Below are 17,435 nucleotides of genomic sequence, written 5' to 3'. Positions count from 1 at the left end.
CTAAGATCAGGAAAAAGCACTGATTTAAGATTATCTCCTCCTTTTACGAGCTGAACCAGGGTCAGTTAAAGCATAAAATGCAAATAAAATATTTCAGCTTAGAAGTGAGGCAATGGTAGGCAGTCAGAAGCAGCAAAATGTGTCTAATCTTCTGAAACATGAACCCCAGAGAACAACAATTTTATCTGGTTCAACTTAGCCTGTGATCTCTTCCTGGAAACCCTGGTTTCCTCCTCAACTCTGAGGAGCAGCTTTCCTACCCCTGACTGTTTTGAAAGGTTTGTTGCACTATTGAACTTTTTTAGCTCTTCCCAGCCATGTTTTAAGAAAGTGGTGCTCAATATTCTCTAGTGAAACAATAGGCAGTGGTACAAACGAGCATGTAGTGATGTAACGATGCAGTTCTCAAAGCTTTGTAGGTCCCCGATCTTCAGTACAAAAGGCATTGTTTACACTGGAGTGGCCAGTTTCAGACCTAAATGGGCAGTAGCATGCAAGAACCAAAATGACCTGGGATAAGTTATTAAAATTAATATAAGTCATAAGTATTACTTGATTGTGTGAATGAAACAAACTGTATTAACTAGACAGATTTATGAAATAAACACAACCCAGCAAGAATTAGGAGTATCTTGAAACAACATGGGTCAATTAAACACGTATTTGGACCAAGGAATGCTACAATTTTATTTGTGTCTAGGGCTTTTTTTCCTGCTCACCCAGTTGCTCCAAGGAATTAAAAAAAAAGGAAAAAAAACCAATTTCACTTTCTATTTTTGTGAGCACTGGAGAATAAAATTAAAGCCATTCATATAACAGAACAAAGAGGACAGTTGTTCATCTGTGTATCAATTACTCCGTGTCTGATCAGGAAACGACCTGATTTTCTTTAGAGCAACATACAAGACAACAAAATTCAACATAGCCCATTTATCATAACCACAATATTACTTTTACTCACCAGTAAAAGTATTTGGGGTTTACCAACTAAAGCCACAGCAGTAGAGAGCTTCCTCTTTGTGCCAGCACTGTACGTTCTCACCAGTTTGTCAGCATGGGCATTGAGGTGTAACCGGTTAACAAGGTCCTCTGCAACCTGTGGTTTGCAAATTTGGAGGCAAACAAAGATGAGCCAGATTAGGCAGCATTTGTGCTTAGATTGAAAGAATGTTCTGTTCATGCATGTTAAGAAAATGTACATGTTGTTTTCCTTATTTATCCACCCTTGCTGCATATTTCTACTTTTGAATCTTAGACAAAAAGCTGCTCTGAGACCCCTTAGTTCTTCAAAAATGATAAGGATTTTCTCATATAGAAAACCTGGCTTTGTCACTGCCTAGCACAGCCATTAGTATTCGGTTTGTGTCCATGGGTCAATGATCTAAAACATCTCTCATTTCAACTTATTCTCCACTATTTATTTGATCAAATGTCTGAGTAACTGAGAATTCAAGAGAAAAAATTCTCCATTGGCCACAAAAACAGATGAAAATGTCAGAAAAGCAAGTCACAGTTGCAGATTTAGGATTTCTTAAAGACAAAAGGTAACAGGATTGAATTAATATACCTTTGTAATAACTGAGAGGGGTAAGCTGACCTTAGATGGATTGGTTTTAATTGGTTAATCAATAATGTATGATCTGGACAGCTGGAGACAACGCTCATGCTGTCCCCTATGGCCTTTCTTCTTTACCCTGTCAGAGACAGTCCTGACATACAAGGCTCCCTAAAATACTGCTGCTAGACAATATTAAATGTAGCAATAATCTTAATCCATCTATATCAGCTACTACTGCTGGACTGTCCAAGGAGATGTTCAAAACCATGAGGGACACAGCAGCAACTTTTCCACTTGCTACCTCCAGATGCTCCCTGCAAAGCAGCAGGTATCTGGCATAGGCTCCTGGAGGGTTTATCGTCAAGGAGTGATCAACTTTGTAACACAGCAACTGTGTCTTCATGCTGTATGTAGGAGAGCTGGAAGATTCTTGTAAAACACGGAGTTGCATGGTGCACTTATTGCCCAACGTCAACTGCCAGAGCATTTCCAGCAGTATGGTTCATTTGCTTTGCTTCCTCCGCTTTACCTCCAGCAAAAAACAAGGAAAGACTGGAAGGCTTAGCCACATCAGGTGGACAATCTCCAATTAATTAGAAAATCCAATAGAAAAAAAAGTTCATTAAACAATATTGTGAATTAATATTCACTATCTATCGCAGACAAACTGCCACAAGCATAATAATATTTTCTATAGGAGAGTTTTATGCAAACACCTTTGGAAAAGATCAAGATATTCATGACCCTTTTAGCAAGATTTTTCGAGTAATACTTATAAAAGTAAGAGACATCTCTGAGAGCAAGTTGTCTGTAAGCAGGAACAATGCTTCAGTGAGGAGATTCTAAAGCATTTTAGTGATGATCCTTGGACTAGTATCCATAGTCACTTGTGTTTGGGGTACCTGGATGTATAACCTGACAGCAATGCATGTTCTCATACAAAAGCCAAAAAGCCACGTTTCAGAAATATTACTCTGTCTACATTAGATGCAGAGAGGTTTTTTAAAAAAACAACTGTTAAACTAGCCACAGGCAATAATATACTGAAAAGTTCAAGGCTTCTGCTATATCAAAGTTAATTCACAGTAATTTACTTCCAATTAGAAATTATTGCTGTGGATTTAAAAATGGTTAATCACCTAAGCTATATTCTAAGATATAATAGCTGAGCATTGTTCTGTTATGTGTTTTTTTTCCACTTCCAAATATAGGTCTCATTAACACCAAAGAAACATACACAAGCGAAGTCCTCTAAAGCATATGAAGGACAGCTTATCCTGTCTACAAAACTGACTTGGCTGCTACCACTGGGCATGCATGAATGTTAGTGACTACAGGATTATCCTCCTACACATCCACCAACAATCACACAAATTACACAGAAAAGCTCATAAGAATTTAAGACCAGTGTCCTGGGTTGCAGTATATTCTATTACCATCCTCATGAGCTGTTGAAATCAGGTGGGGCAGTGTTTCCTTGCCTCCTCCCCCCAGACTATCTTTCTATTAATTGCCCATCATTGTCCTGCTGCATGACTCAGAGATAACTCCCTCTGGACTATCTTCTGTTAATGAGCCTAATCAACACTTGGCCTCATGACTCATTACCCCATTGTGAGATGCTCCACCCAGAGGGAGGAACCAAGCATCCCATCGTGGATATAAACTGAGCTGCTGAACACCAGAGACAACCCTTTCCACTGGATTTCCAGAGGACAGGAGCTACAGAGCCACCACTGGACCTTCTGAGGAAGAGCAGACCCTTTTTTCTACAGGATCAGCACTTCAGAGGACTGCAGCCACCATTCTACCAGACTGCTACCACCACCCTGCCTAACAGGGACTCAGGTTGTATCTTGACTCTGTCAGTTTGAACCAGTGTTTTCTTTTAGGCTTTTTTTTTTCTTTTCTTTAATTTCCTCATTAAATTGTTATTGTGACTTGGTGCCTCCCACTGGTTTGTTTTCAAACTAGTACAACCAGAAAGTGAAAAAATATGTAATCTCATTTTTTACACCAAAATTGACATACATTTTAAACTACAATAAGCTTCAAGAGCTATTAAACAATAAGCAAAAGAGGACTATGCATCACAGCTGAAATGCAGTCAAAAGTATCCTTTAGCTATGACTAGAACCACTCTTTCTAAGTGCTTTGAAGTGTCATCTAAAGTCAGCAAAATGCCATGCTTTTAAAGAGACAATGAATGCTGTATGGGGAAGAATTGAGAAGGTCAAGGAATAGTGCCAGAGAGAGAAGAAAGAAACCATTCAAGTTAGATGGGTCTTCTTGTAGTCTGTAGCCCCCTAGGGGACTCAATCATGTGTCAGGTATGAACATAAAGCTCTTTGTAGGGAGTAACATTTAAAAGAACTGACTTTGCAAGTTTTGCAATTCCACACATAGAATTCTCCTCTCTGGAGGATGACTACACCATCTACTGTTTCATACAAAGAGATAAAGCCTGGCAAGTCTCCTGCTATAGAAATTTTTCAAGACAAGGTTTAAATGGTAAACAGGTAAAAAGAGAGGGGTGGGAATCATTTCATAGTACCCACTTTGCTGCTGCTTTAAATGTGTAGAGCCTCTAAGATAAACCTTGCAGACCATCACAGTGCACAACACAATCTGTCCTGATATCTAGATACACTCCTTTGGTGCAAAACATATCAAATTAGAACTGATTTGGAGCTGAATCACATTAGCAACATAAAAGCAGAAGGAAGGGTCAACTTTCTTATTCCTAAATATGTCCCAGTTTCACCTAAAAAAGTCTCCTATTCCTGCTACCCTCCTCAACTCTTAATTTCAAAAGAGCACTGCACACTATGGTTCAGCAAATATAAGAATATGGAGCTCAATTATCTTTCAAGAGATGACCCCAAAACTTTTTCTCTTTTCTTTAATGCATAAGATTTCCAGTAATGTTTCAGCTTCATCAATAATACCTAAACAACAACAAAACAGTAATTTCAATGAAACTAGAAGTGTTACATATAAGGTATATATTACATATTAGCTATACTGTAGAGGAGCTTGAATATCACCATTATAACTTCATTTGTCTGCATAGCCAGTGGTTTGTATCATAGTATACTGTAAAATAAATACAAAAATCCCTCTTAAATTACTTTAAATGAATGTCAGAATTAAACATGTGACCAATCTTCAGATACAGGTACACACATTTATGCCAGAGAATTACAGTTCTAACGGTTTCCTTCGCGTGGTGAATGTGAGACATATACACAAGCACCTTGTCTCCCTCCTTGTCATATTCACCATGATACTCTATTTCAATAATGTTTCAATGACTTTCAGCAGTGAAGAGTAAGGAAATACATCAATTTATTTAGCAAGTTGGTAACATTGAGGCCAAGTTAAAAGATACAGAGTTATATGCAAATATATACATTGTAAGCACACTTGAACCATAAAAATATTTAATGTCTATTCATGGATGTAATAATGTATTTAATTTAAAATAATGTATTTGAACTCTTTCCTTCCTTCCTCCCTGCACCAGCAGTCAAAATTACAACAGACTTCACATCTATCAGCCAGCTATTTCCCTATTTTCCAACATTCCTTAAAACTATTTACTTTTTTTCTCATAAATTCTAACATATTTAGCAAAGTATTTTCCCCTAAATTAATTTGGGCTAGTTCAACTAGCTTTAGAACAGGAATTGGAATGAACCCTTCAATCTGTAGCATCTAAACAAAATCCCCCAATACTTTGTGGAGTTCCTAAAGACAACATTCATTCCAGAAGAGACTATAAGGTAACTCAACTTTTGCACACATGCCAATATCTGTGGGAGTAAAGGTCAAAATAGGCATGGTATCCTCCATCCACCAGGGAACTAGGAGGTACATCCATTCCACTGAAAAGCAGCAATTGTGTAACCACTAATGCCTATGGCTTTCCACTCCCTTTAAAAATTACATCTAATAATCAACTAAGAGATGAGTGGTGCTAAGGACCTTCAGAGTGTCTTCCAGAAAAACTTGGAGTTAGTAAAGACTCAATCTGTTCAAAGACTAGAAACATCATAACGGGTCTATCCTGACTTGAAAGGCTGCATCCATCAGTGTATTAGTTTTCATCATTTCTGACACACTAAATACAATGCATAACTTCTTGCTATTTATTTAAACAAACCCTTGTAAAGCAAATATGGCCCAATACTGAATACTGGCCCAATTATACCCAGTATAAATGATAATAAACATGGATTGTATTCTAGAGTCATCTGAAAAATAACTTTTCATGTCCAAAGCAGTCATTCAAAGTGTCAGGTTCTGAGTAAGTGGATGCAGTGTAGTTTGAACATCCTGAATAGCAATCATTCATCAATTCCACACAAAACAGTATTTATTTGGCTTCCGAGTAAACTCAGAATTGTTAGATTTCTAACATTTGGAAAGTGTATACACGTGGTCAAGCTTCTGGGGAACAATATTTTTTGTCCCAAAATCTCATTAAAGTGTACACACTAATTCTGCTTGCAAAAAAGTAAACATGCAAAGAATAAATGAATTTACAGATTCACATTTCCAGAACCTATAGAATAGAAAATGTAAGGAAATCATTGAGATTCTAGAATCAGAGCAGAAATCTTCCTGAAGAGTTAATGTGAAGAGAAAGAATACTGACATTCCAAACAGTTGCCTCAGAAGACCTGATAAAGCTTCTTTTGAGATTTGCAACAGAAGTTTTAATGCTAATGAGGGACATCATTTGATATTGTGCTAATAATTTTAATTTTTAACTAGCTGAGTGCTGTATTTTAGAACAAATTGAGATCTAGGAAGTTGATATGTTAAAGAAAAAAACATAACAATTTAAAGTACTATGCTAAATCAGTATCTCTCTAAATAACCCAAAAGCTTTACTCTAATTTTTCCAATTTTGCAGCAAAAAAAAATTTTCAGAGCAGATTTGTCAAGTATAACAAAACTTCACATTACATGTGAAGCTTAACATTGATATTAAATGACCCATTTTTCTCCTCCTTTTCCATTCATTTAATTACTGTTTTGGAACATTAAGTGCACTCAACTTTATGTCAGGCACTTAACTCCTGCTGCTGCTAAATCTGTCTAGCAAATGATTTGGTCCTTGAAGTTAGTGCTTCAATAGACAACTTCAGCAGCAACACAACCTGTAAGTCACCTGACTGCTCACCAATTTCTTAAAAAACAAAGTAAATGCATGTTTCTTTCCTTATCAAATCAAGGTACTCTCTAGAATATACGTGTCTGTGCATATTAGTGTAAACAGTCACTGGTAAATATTCAGAGGCAGGTTTGGAGTGCTGTATCATAGGCAGGAGGGAATGATGAGAAAATAACAGCTTACATTTCCATACAGCTGCTCCTCTAAAGCATTCCAAAGCCTTATTTTCTTTATAGGCAGCTAAAAGGCTCACTTTCTCCAGGCATCAGCCGTTTCTGGGTTGAAGCACAGCAGCTGTTGAGCACTCAACAGCAGTGCCACACAGTCGGGAGGGCCCACTGACAAAAACATTTGTTTTCCTCTGAGATAGCTGCAACTCAGTGTTTGATGGAGGCAAACCAGACCAGCTAAATATTATTTGCAGGAGTGCTTTGATGCCTTGATCGCAAGCATATGGCAACAAAGTCTGCTCTGCAATCTATACAGACAAAAAATTAAGACAACTGAAAGGAAGAATGATCTCTCTTTCATAAATGTGATGCTAAGGCACAGAAGGCTGACTATAAAGAATAGTCTAAGCCAATACTTAGATCATCTGAGGTCCAGGAAGGTTAACATTTGTAACATAACTCATATCTAAATGAATTATTTTCATCCATTTGAAGAGGGACATGTATGAGATGTACCACACCACTTGAGGAACTCTTCCCTAAGTGCTATAGAGGAGCTGCCACTTCATGGAGAAAACAAGTAATTATAGTTGAGGGCTTTAGTGCCATAACAACCATCCCTTAATATATTTCTTTTGTATCGAGGGAAACATATTTAAGTTTTCAGTACTCTGCTAGTTGTCTGAAGTAAAATTTAACACCAAGAAGTTATGAAGGGTAAACAATCAAACAAAAGACTGATAATTTCTGAATTATCAAAAAAAAGAATGATGATTTTTAAGCAGTCTGAAGGAAACGTTGTTAAGAGAGTTAAAAGTCCAGGCTTTGTCCTGGACAATGGATACTGCCCAAGACAAGGGGCAAAGACTTGCAAGAATCGCTTATTTTCACCAGGCTCTCATCCAGAAACACCATATCTCTGAAGAATAGAGTTTTTCAGAGGTACATGACTCAAAACATGTGGAGCTTTCTCCCAGTACTTTAAGTGTGATACTGGAGGCACTGAACCATTCATAAATTTAATTTCCTTTAGGGTTTTTGTGCCCAAAGTTTCATTTGCAGTAATGTTATTTTACTATCTGCAGTGATGTTATTGTGTTTTGAACTGGCATAACAGACAGAAAAAAATCCACATTATTTAAATAAAATAGTGGTAATGAAAAACCTTAAAGTTTTTAACTAAAGTTGTTAAGATGAAACATTAGACAGTTCCTCATGTTAAAAAAGTACAGTTGTTCTATAAACTCCACAGTCCAACCTGGAAATAGCTCCCTCTGCAAATCTGTTTGGGATAGTTACCTTATGGATATCCTGCTTTGGAATTCCACGCAGCGTGCAGTAATAATAAAGATGCTCCCAACCTGTTAAAAGTTCATCCAAGGCATCTTGCTGTGGACAATATCCAATGAGAATACCTTCAGAGCTAGCAGACAGTATATCCATTTCAGACCTGTTAAGAAAAAGAAAAAGATTTGAGTGTTGCTTAACAAATCCCATGGCCCTGGGTTCCACCCTTGGGGTAGAAAACAAATGCATGTAGCCTCAAGGCCACAGGGAGAGAAGTTTGAGTCTCTTTGCCACGGTCACTTAGTGCAGCACCTCCCCACACAAGGCACACTTTGTGTCCCTTTTGGATTAGCACAGCCACCAGCATGTCACTGGTGTAACAGTGTGTGTGTCAAGGTCAACAGACAAACACATAGGAAGACAGGTCCATGAGAATTAATGCTGAGCAGTTTTAGTTCTCTCATCTTTTCGGTAGTAGCTGCTCTAAGGAGACACATTTCAAACCATACAGTGCTCATATTGGACATTATACTATATCCAATATTATATTCATATCAAACACGTTGAATATTGAAGAGGCAGGACTTGAGAGAGAGGGAAATGTTGCTCTGCATGCCTTGTGTGTCTATGCACACACATACACATTGCCTGCATTCTCCAAACAACAAGAGTAAAACCAAACACAGGATATTAAAGCCTAGTAACCTAAAAGACAATACACGAAAAAGTATAAAATTATCCTGATTTAAGAGACTTTGGTCTTCACTTTGTAGCACCACAGCATTACTTGAAATTACATTCATTGCTAAGAAGCAAGCTTGATTGCAAGGGTTTCTCATTACCCATAATGACACTAAATCTATCCTATTTATTCCAACATCTAATTCAACACTCAATGATGCTGATTTACATGTACAGAAAAACCTGTCAAAATGAAGATACTTAATAAAAAAAAAATCTGAGCTTTGAAAGAAAAAAGTTTTCAAAAGATTCTGAGTAACAGAATGTTTTTCCTCTTAGTGGTTTTCTACATTTCTGATTAAAAGAACTAAATATGTGATTAATCATTTAGACACAAAGTAAATGCATTAACTGCAGGATCTACAAATACCAGCACTAGTGAAAATATAAATATGTATCTCCTGTTAACTAGATTCAGGAGTCTGGTGAGAAAAAATTCTGCATTTTACATAATGAACCACAGCATGAAAATATATTTTAATGCTATCAAAAGATAAATTAACATGATTATGACAAACCTTGCCGTGGAGTAATTAGAATGGTCCTTTGCTCTTAATGGAAAAGATATAAAATCACCATATCTTGATTGGTTTGGATAACTGCCACAGCAGTTATCTGCCTGTAGACACCTCTCTAAACAAAGAGTTAGCAAAAAGTAGAAGGATCATAGGGGAAAGAAGGTAACAGAAGTGTACTTGTTCATTCATTTGTATCCACTTATAGGACATTTGAAATTACTTATATAAAAAATTTTTACTGGCTCAGTTTCCAGCCACATCTATGGCAAATTAAATCCTTTTTCTATGGTTATCTTTACCATAAGATATGGATTGAATAATGCTGTTCTTTTTGTATAACCATTCAGAAGCCATGGATTCCTTATTTAATTAATACTAACATAGAGAAATACTATTCACAGTGAAATATTATCTAGACGCTGTTGATGCTCAGAGATGTGTCTGAGGTTTCTTTTGCTAGGAAAATTAATGTACAAGGTTTTCTTTTGGTGCAGCTGCTGTCTTTTGAGAAACAAGACACTGGGCTTTTGGTATTAGGGCCAGGTTCAGGCAGAAGATAATAAAACCCACTCAGGGGTAATTTCAGGCACATTTACTCAGCACCAACCCTGTAGCTGGATAGAAACATCTTGTCTGCAATGGGCCCCTACAAGGAAGAACAAAAAGTTAAATATGGACAGCTGAAAAAAAACAACAGACATCTAATGTTCTTAAGCTAGAACTATATTAGAGCATCCTTACTCAGTTTGCATCAGGAAATAAAAAGTGTCCCCAGCAGTAACTGTACACACAGGGTTCTAGTGCTGTGCCTATGTAAAGCACCCAGTCTGAGTGGGTATCCTGCCCCCTGACCTTCAGATTTCATACAGTGAGGACAAAGTGAGAATGCATCATTTAATATTCTTACTCAGCTTCATCCTTATCTTGCAACTTTATCCATTAGTGCTGACCCTGAACACTTCAAGAGTTCCCATAAACACACAGACTCTACTGTATTCACTAAACAACTCATAGACCTTTCCACCTCCCTCCTCCTCATCTCTGTATCTGTGAAACCAAAAACAATCCAACTGGAAGACAAAAAAAAAAAAAAATCCATATTAGGATTCTTGTCTTTTAATCAGACATCTTTTTTTTTTTTAATGTGCATTATAATGACTGTTCTTCCCTCATCAACATCACTTAGTAGATTTCCAAATCTAAATTCTGGATATTATCGTTCAGTTTTGTTTAGCAAGGTCCTAAGCTTTTTCTGAAGAGAGAAACAATATATATAAACAATAGATGAAAGAAAAACATATTATAATTTTTAATTATAATATGTATTGCAGAACACAAAACAAGCTCCCATCTTAGGAAATTGATTTTGCTTGAAATTCGGTTAATCTGTCAGATTTCAGTTTTACAGGCCTAAATTAAACGAACATTAGTGATGGCATGATACCAGAAAATCTTTTCAGTAAATGATATACTGTAAATGCTTTTCCCTTTTCTTTTTTAATTTCTGATTCCATTCATTAAACTAATCATAATCTTCTTCTTCCTTAACAAACATTTTATATGCTATTATCAGAATCAAATTATTTTTTAATATTTTCTGAAATATAGATTAGCATGCAGCAAAATACTGATATTTTTTTCCTCAAGCTAAAGAAAAACAGCCATTTGTATTCTGCCCTATTATTATCAGCATGCCAGAATTTTTCATTAGACTCTTCACATTTAAAACAAGACAAGAAGAATAAATCAGCTTATTTTATAAATAGAAAGAACATATAAATACTGATTCCAACCCTTCTCAGACTTTTGTCCATAGTATAGTAGACACAATGAAATCTAGTGTAATATCTAAAAACTGTAGGGAGGAAAACAGGCTTTTACACTAACACACAACTTTCTGTATCTTTACAATAACACTGTACTTGTTATCTTTAAATTCTCTTAGTAATTTTGGTTACATCATCTCATCAAGTTAAGGCATAGAACATATTTTCTCCTTCATTTTTAGACTACATCCTTAAATCAGTACTTCTCCTTGCTAGTTAAGTTCTCCTTCAGAGTGAACAGCTGCAACAAATGACATCACCAGAATATTTCCAGAAATCTTTATATTTTAAATATAGTTTTAAAGTTGCAGAATTGCATTTCTAGAACTCATTTGGAAATGGTCAACAGAACATCTGGCATCCTCAAGAAAAATAGCAGAGTCTAGCACTTGAAGCATGGAAGATTTTGTATTCCATCCCTGTCTAAGTACTTTGGTGAGAATCATGATATTTTGGTGCAAGACATCCTGAGAAAACATCCAGGACTCAATAAGACTTTCCTCAGTATGAAATGCTCATCTCACAGTTTTGTACTATTGAGGAAAGAAACTTGCCAGACTTTCAAGTTACTGGGATCATAAATTAAAATCAGAGTGTTTAAAGTTTTTCATTCAAAGTTGTTCCTCCACTGATCATTTAAAGGCTTTTTACATTAACCTATTTATTCTGAGTTCTTAAAGAAATCCCTGCAATCTGATTACAGCTCTGAAGGTTATATGGGGGTGGCATGGGGCACTCCAGTCAAAAAGCCTTTGCTGACTCTGAAAAGAAACATAACCACTTGGATGAGTGAATATGATCTTGGACAAAACTTGTTGCCTTCTCCTGTATAAACTGGACCTGCAGTTTCTAGAAGGCCAGACTGGCTATTGCAGAACTAGATTTGGATCCTGTTTGTTACAATGGTTACCAGAAATGTTCCTTATAGGTGGTTGTGAGCTGGCATTCAAAGGTAAACATCAGTGTTGGGTTTCCAGGGGCAATTTAGTACCCTTGATATCAGTCTTACAGCTGTTTTGGGAAAAGTTGTTTCGCTCTTGGCTCCACTGTGCACTTTGTTTCACTTTTATATGCTTTTTCTGCAGTTTTTGAATGCAATTAAATGCAGTGATATACATGGTACTTACAATACCACATATATATATCTGCTTCTGCAGAGAGATAAATTCCATTAATTAGTCAAAATGAAATATAAATTTACAAATTACAAAAGGACTTAGACATTTCATTGTACTCATAACTGCACATTCAATTCAGTGCATACTGATGTTCAATTAACATTATAAAAAATCAAGGTTAAAATATAATTAATGTAACTATAGCTTCATTATAATTAGACTAATTATACTGATATACAGTGTAAAACCAGACATTTCAGCCATTATGTTGATGTAAATTTATTCTTCCTTTCAAGTTAAGCTATTTGAATTACATTTTTAATTATTTATCAAGCTGAATATCATACCTATCAAAAGAGTCCGAGTTCTAGCTATAAAGAAATATTTTACTTTTCTCTCTTTGTATAGCAGTTCTTTGGTCCTATGACTCTGTAATCCAACAGTTGAGATGACTGACACAATTCAAATAGCATAGGGAGTTGCTGTCATGGAGGACCTCTGTGCAGAAGGAAGATGAAAATTCATGGGAGATAAATTAATTACATGAGGAAGACTGCCAAATGCTTCAGTCCTTGATGGGGCAACTTATGAACGAGATGTCACCTGGTTTATCTATTTTTTTGCATATGCATCCTACTACACTCTAAATAAGAACTTAAAGTCAGCTCTATTCAGCAAAGCACAACAGGAAAGTCTGCAAAATAGAGGGCACCCAAAAGCAAACAAATCACCAGTCCCATTATTCATTATTTTCCATCGACCTTGACATGACGCTTAAAGGATTTTGACACTTTCTCTTCAAAGCTGTGTTTATCTCTCCTTACTTGAGGGAGGTTTTATGACAGAGTCACTAAAGAGGGCTTAAACACAAGTATACAAAGCAGAAGAAAACAAAGCTTGGCCAATGTACACACACACAAAAAAGTGGAACAGATGTACGGTATCTGCTGATACATTACCCCAGCAGACATTCAAAGACTATGAAGACTCACTCTGTTCTCCTTTGTTTTACCACTTTGTTAAGTGTCAGCTTTGCTTTGTACATATTTAATGCAGACCTTACTTCTTCAAGCTGTTTGACAGAAAAAGTAACTACAAAAATATTTACAGTTTCATACACTCCCTTTCATTTAGACAGTTTCCACACTGGTGGTAATCTAGTTATGGCAGTAGAGCCAAGCATGAGAAAATTTTAGTCCATTTTTACTCTTTTAGAGCAACAGCTGTGCTACAGAGAACACAAAGAACTCTTCTAAATGTCAAGCAGACCATGCAGTTAATTATTAAACATATTTAAGCTTCACAACTCTTTGAAAGTCTGTCAGTCTCTTAATGTCTTGTAACACCATACTTTATAAATACAATTAAACAAATGTTAAGAAAATAATATACTTTCTAGTAATTATCCTTTTTGCTTTTGATATTTCTGCCCCTTATGAAAGGTAATGCCAGTACTTCGCTATCACTCTTTTATTTCTAAGCCTTCTGAAGTAATTGTTTCAATACTGTTTGCTCCTTTGGCACTCTTTAATATTGGGGTGGCAAATATGCCTAAAATGAAGACACAGTCTCTAGAAGCTAATTACTTCTCTGTTTCATTTACACAGAGACGTCACTGACAACAGCAATATTAATGAGCTACACAAAATAATAAAAAGGTAAAATCCCCTGTGAATGGCATCATCTTCACAAGATTGGCTGTGGTTGGTGACAAATTCCTATTATTTCTCTGACTGGACTATTTTTATTACATAAAGGTAACAACTAGAATGGGCCTCCAAATGTTATGTATAAGTTGCCTAAAACATTTTCTGCAGAGGGATTTGAAAATTTTTAAAAAACAGGTTTTTTGTAGACTGCTCAGCTTGTATGTTATAAATGTGCATTGGTCACACAAATGGTAGGATATAAAGTTCAGGCACATAGTGAATTTAAAATATCTACTTAATTTGTAGTGCATCAAAAAGAGAAAACCTTAATTAAAACAGATCAGAAAACTCTTCTTCCTGAAAAGCATTTCCCCATCAAGAAGAAGGTCAGGAAACACCAATTTGCAGAAAAAATGAAGTTGGCTTCATTCCCACTTATAGACACCCTTATTTATGAATCCCAGTGATACTGAAAACCAACATGCATAATACCTAGCTTCTATGGATTTTGTTAGCTTTTGTTACAAAAACAGACACAGTTCTCTCTCTGATCCTTAGGAATAAGCTCCTCTTTTTTTTTTTTTTATGGTATTAAGCATTCAGCGAACAACCAACCTAGAGGCCAACAAATCTTTTAAAAGTACTTGAAGATGTTGTAAATCTGCTCCTATGCCCTGTTAAAAAGGAAGTTACTGCTCAGAAATATATTTTTTTTAAATTTCTTTGAGACTATAGCAGCAAGTTGATTATTGGTGTGTGAGGCTCTTTCTCTATAACCCCATGCAGTTCCAAGATATTTTAGGTTGACCTTCCAAAAATTGTACTTTGCATTCAGTTTGTACCTTTGAAAAATCCCATCTTCCATTTCTAGAATTCATGTTGTTCCAAGGTGCAATAATTTTCAAAAAAAATCGAGGCCATTTTCAGTGCACCTGCCTCAAAAAACCACTCCTGACTTCATTTTAAATTCAGTAGCAATCAGGAAAATGGATGCATGGATTTTTTGGGGTTTTTTTGTTTGTTTGTTTGTTTATTTGTCTTAAACGAGAAGCTTTCAAGCATAGTTATTCAAGGAAACAGGAACTGTTATGAATTAAGGATTTTCTGCATGGAGTAAAATTAGTTAGGATCTCCATTATTTTTAATAATTATTTTACATAATTAATTATTTGATCATGAAGGTAGGGTTAGATAGTTGATAGGAAGAAATTCTTTACTGTGAGGGTGGTGAGACACTGGAACAGATTGCCCTGAGAAGACATGGATGCCCCATCCCTGGAAGTGTTCAATGTTGGATGTGGCTTTGATTAAGCTGGCCTAGTGGAAAGTGTCCCTGCCCGTGGACAGGGATTGGAACTAGATGATCTTTAAGGTCCCTTCCAACCCAAAATATTTTATGATTTTGTGAAGGATCCAGCAGACTACAGTATCTGGTCCTTTTGTGGTGACAGAGGACAAAAGATGTGTTCCTTCCAGGGATCTACATCTAAGCTGCTGCCTAATTATTCATCAGGAATAGCTATCAGAGGTAATGTTTTCATGGAAACTCCTTCATTATGTAAATTTAAAAAAAAAAATCTAATTCTGCTGACCAACAAATGTTCTGCAGCTGTGACCACCAGCTGCTTTCTTCTGCTGACTGTAGTCTCTTCTATGTGCCAGGAACTCAAGGCTCCTGAGTACACTACCAGAGTAAGAAAAGGAGAAGGCTTCTTACCATAATATCCCCCTTCCTTCATTTATCTGAGTCATAAATGCAAATCAATCCACCTAAAAGTCCCTGCGATGAGTAATTTTAGTCATTCTTCAGCTGCTGAGGAAGGGTTCCCCAGACCTGTTGTGGTTTCCATCTCACCTCTGGAATAGCCAACAACTTGCCCCTTAGTGATTTTCAGGAGTACAGCAACACAGTGCACCACTATCTGCTCAAAGGCAGTTTCAAAAATATGAAGCAAGGAACAAAGTCAGGAGGGACATAAATTTCTTCTCACAGCCTTGAATTTTTTCTCTAAGTTTAGCTACTGTATAACAGCAGCTTTTGCTTAAGGTCACCTTCTTGAATTAAAGTTTTGAAAACTTGGGAATATGGGTTTTACCCTCACTTCAGCCACTGCAAACACAAAAAGTCCATAAACTCGATTGACACCACCATAACAAAAGGTGATAATTAATGTTGTCAAGGGTATTTGATACACTGAAATTCATTTGTCTCAGGCTTTCTCTCAAGCTTCCTAAATGTGTCAAATATCATTATCTATGTTTTAGTATATGGTAAATAACATTGCACCTTAATATATGCTTTCATGTTGGATTTATAAAACACAGTATGGGGAATGAAAGTGACACACATAATGTCCAGGGGCAACATTTATACTATTGTCAAAAGCCAGTAACACACTAAAGTTGACCTCATAAGCAGTTTTGTCTGTTTAACCACAGGTACATAATGACAAGACCCCTGAAAGGAACACAGGCATTTTTAAATTTTTTAAAATTTTTTTCACAAAAATTATCTTAGGAAGTTCTAAAAAAATATCTGTAGTCAGAAAACATCCTGTAAGTGTCAATATATAATAAATTAATTATATTCTTATAACTTTATATTTGCTTTCAAATAGATGTTAAAATTTTGGAATTGTCACACCAGATCAAATCATTTTCCCAAATACAGACCTGGGACCACACTGTGCAGGGACAGCCATTAGTGATCCATGAATGCACAGGTGGGACCCAAGGCAAGTCCCATTAAAATCTACAGCAAAATACTCCTCAGAGACTAAAAAACTTGTGAGCTTAAATACTGCCCTGATGGCAATATTTTATAAAAAAAAAATTACAGATTATTTTATTTCTCTAGATCTCAAATTCTCTTCAGACTCATGCTATAAACTTCTGGTCTCCATCATATCCTGGTACAAAGCCTTCCATCAGTTCCAAAGAATAACAAATGTTGATTTTTACCTAATTTTAAATCACTTCTGTTATTTTTAATTTTGCTTAGTGTCTGAAAAATTTCGTCTTCTGTTTAAGACAGAAAATTATAAAAACTGAAATGTTTGAAAAATTGTAAATGAAAACAACCATCTAAAAGTCTAACCATTTTAAAGCCTCACTCACACCCTTTCTTCTTCTCTTAAGAATAATTTTTCCAAAATCTGCTTGCTTTTTTTAAATCATTCCTGCTTTATGATTAATATTTTTTTATGGTTTGCTATGAAAGATAATGAAAAAACACACTGAAGTAAAATTATGTTTGATAGTGGTGATATTGTAGATTTCAAAAGTGCAAATTTTCCAGAAAACTGAATTTTGCAATGATTGAAACTACTTATTCTTTGAAGCTAAATCTGATAATCATTATCTTTGTAAAGAATTGAGGAAATACT

At 35.9% G+C, this 17,435-nt stretch overlaps 1 protein-coding gene across 1 annotated transcript in view; it reads right to left on the bottom strand.

Annotated features, from left to right (window-relative positions):
- ABCA13 (ATP binding cassette subfamily A member 13) overlaps positions 1–17,435 on the bottom strand; it is a 175,497-nt gene that overhangs the window by 21,462 nt on the left and 136,600 nt on the right. The window contains exons 49-50 of the mRNA XM_048321455.1: positions 8,210–8,360; positions 962–1,096 (exon numbers count right to left, since the gene is read on the bottom strand). Coding sequence (XP_048177412.1) covers positions 962–1,096; positions 8,210–8,360 — 286 coding nt within the window. The remainder of the gene's footprint in view (positions 1–961; positions 1,097–8,209; positions 8,361–17,435) is intronic.

Source organism: Corvus hawaiiensis, chromosome 1 (assembly GCF_020740725.1).
Source record: "Corvus hawaiiensis isolate bCorHaw1 chromosome 1, bCorHaw1.pri.cur, whole genome shotgun sequence".
NCBI classification, from domain to species: domain Eukaryota; kingdom Metazoa; phylum Chordata; class Aves; order Passeriformes; family Corvidae; genus Corvus; species Corvus hawaiiensis.
This window is presented reverse-complemented; position numbering and strand designations above follow the sequence as displayed.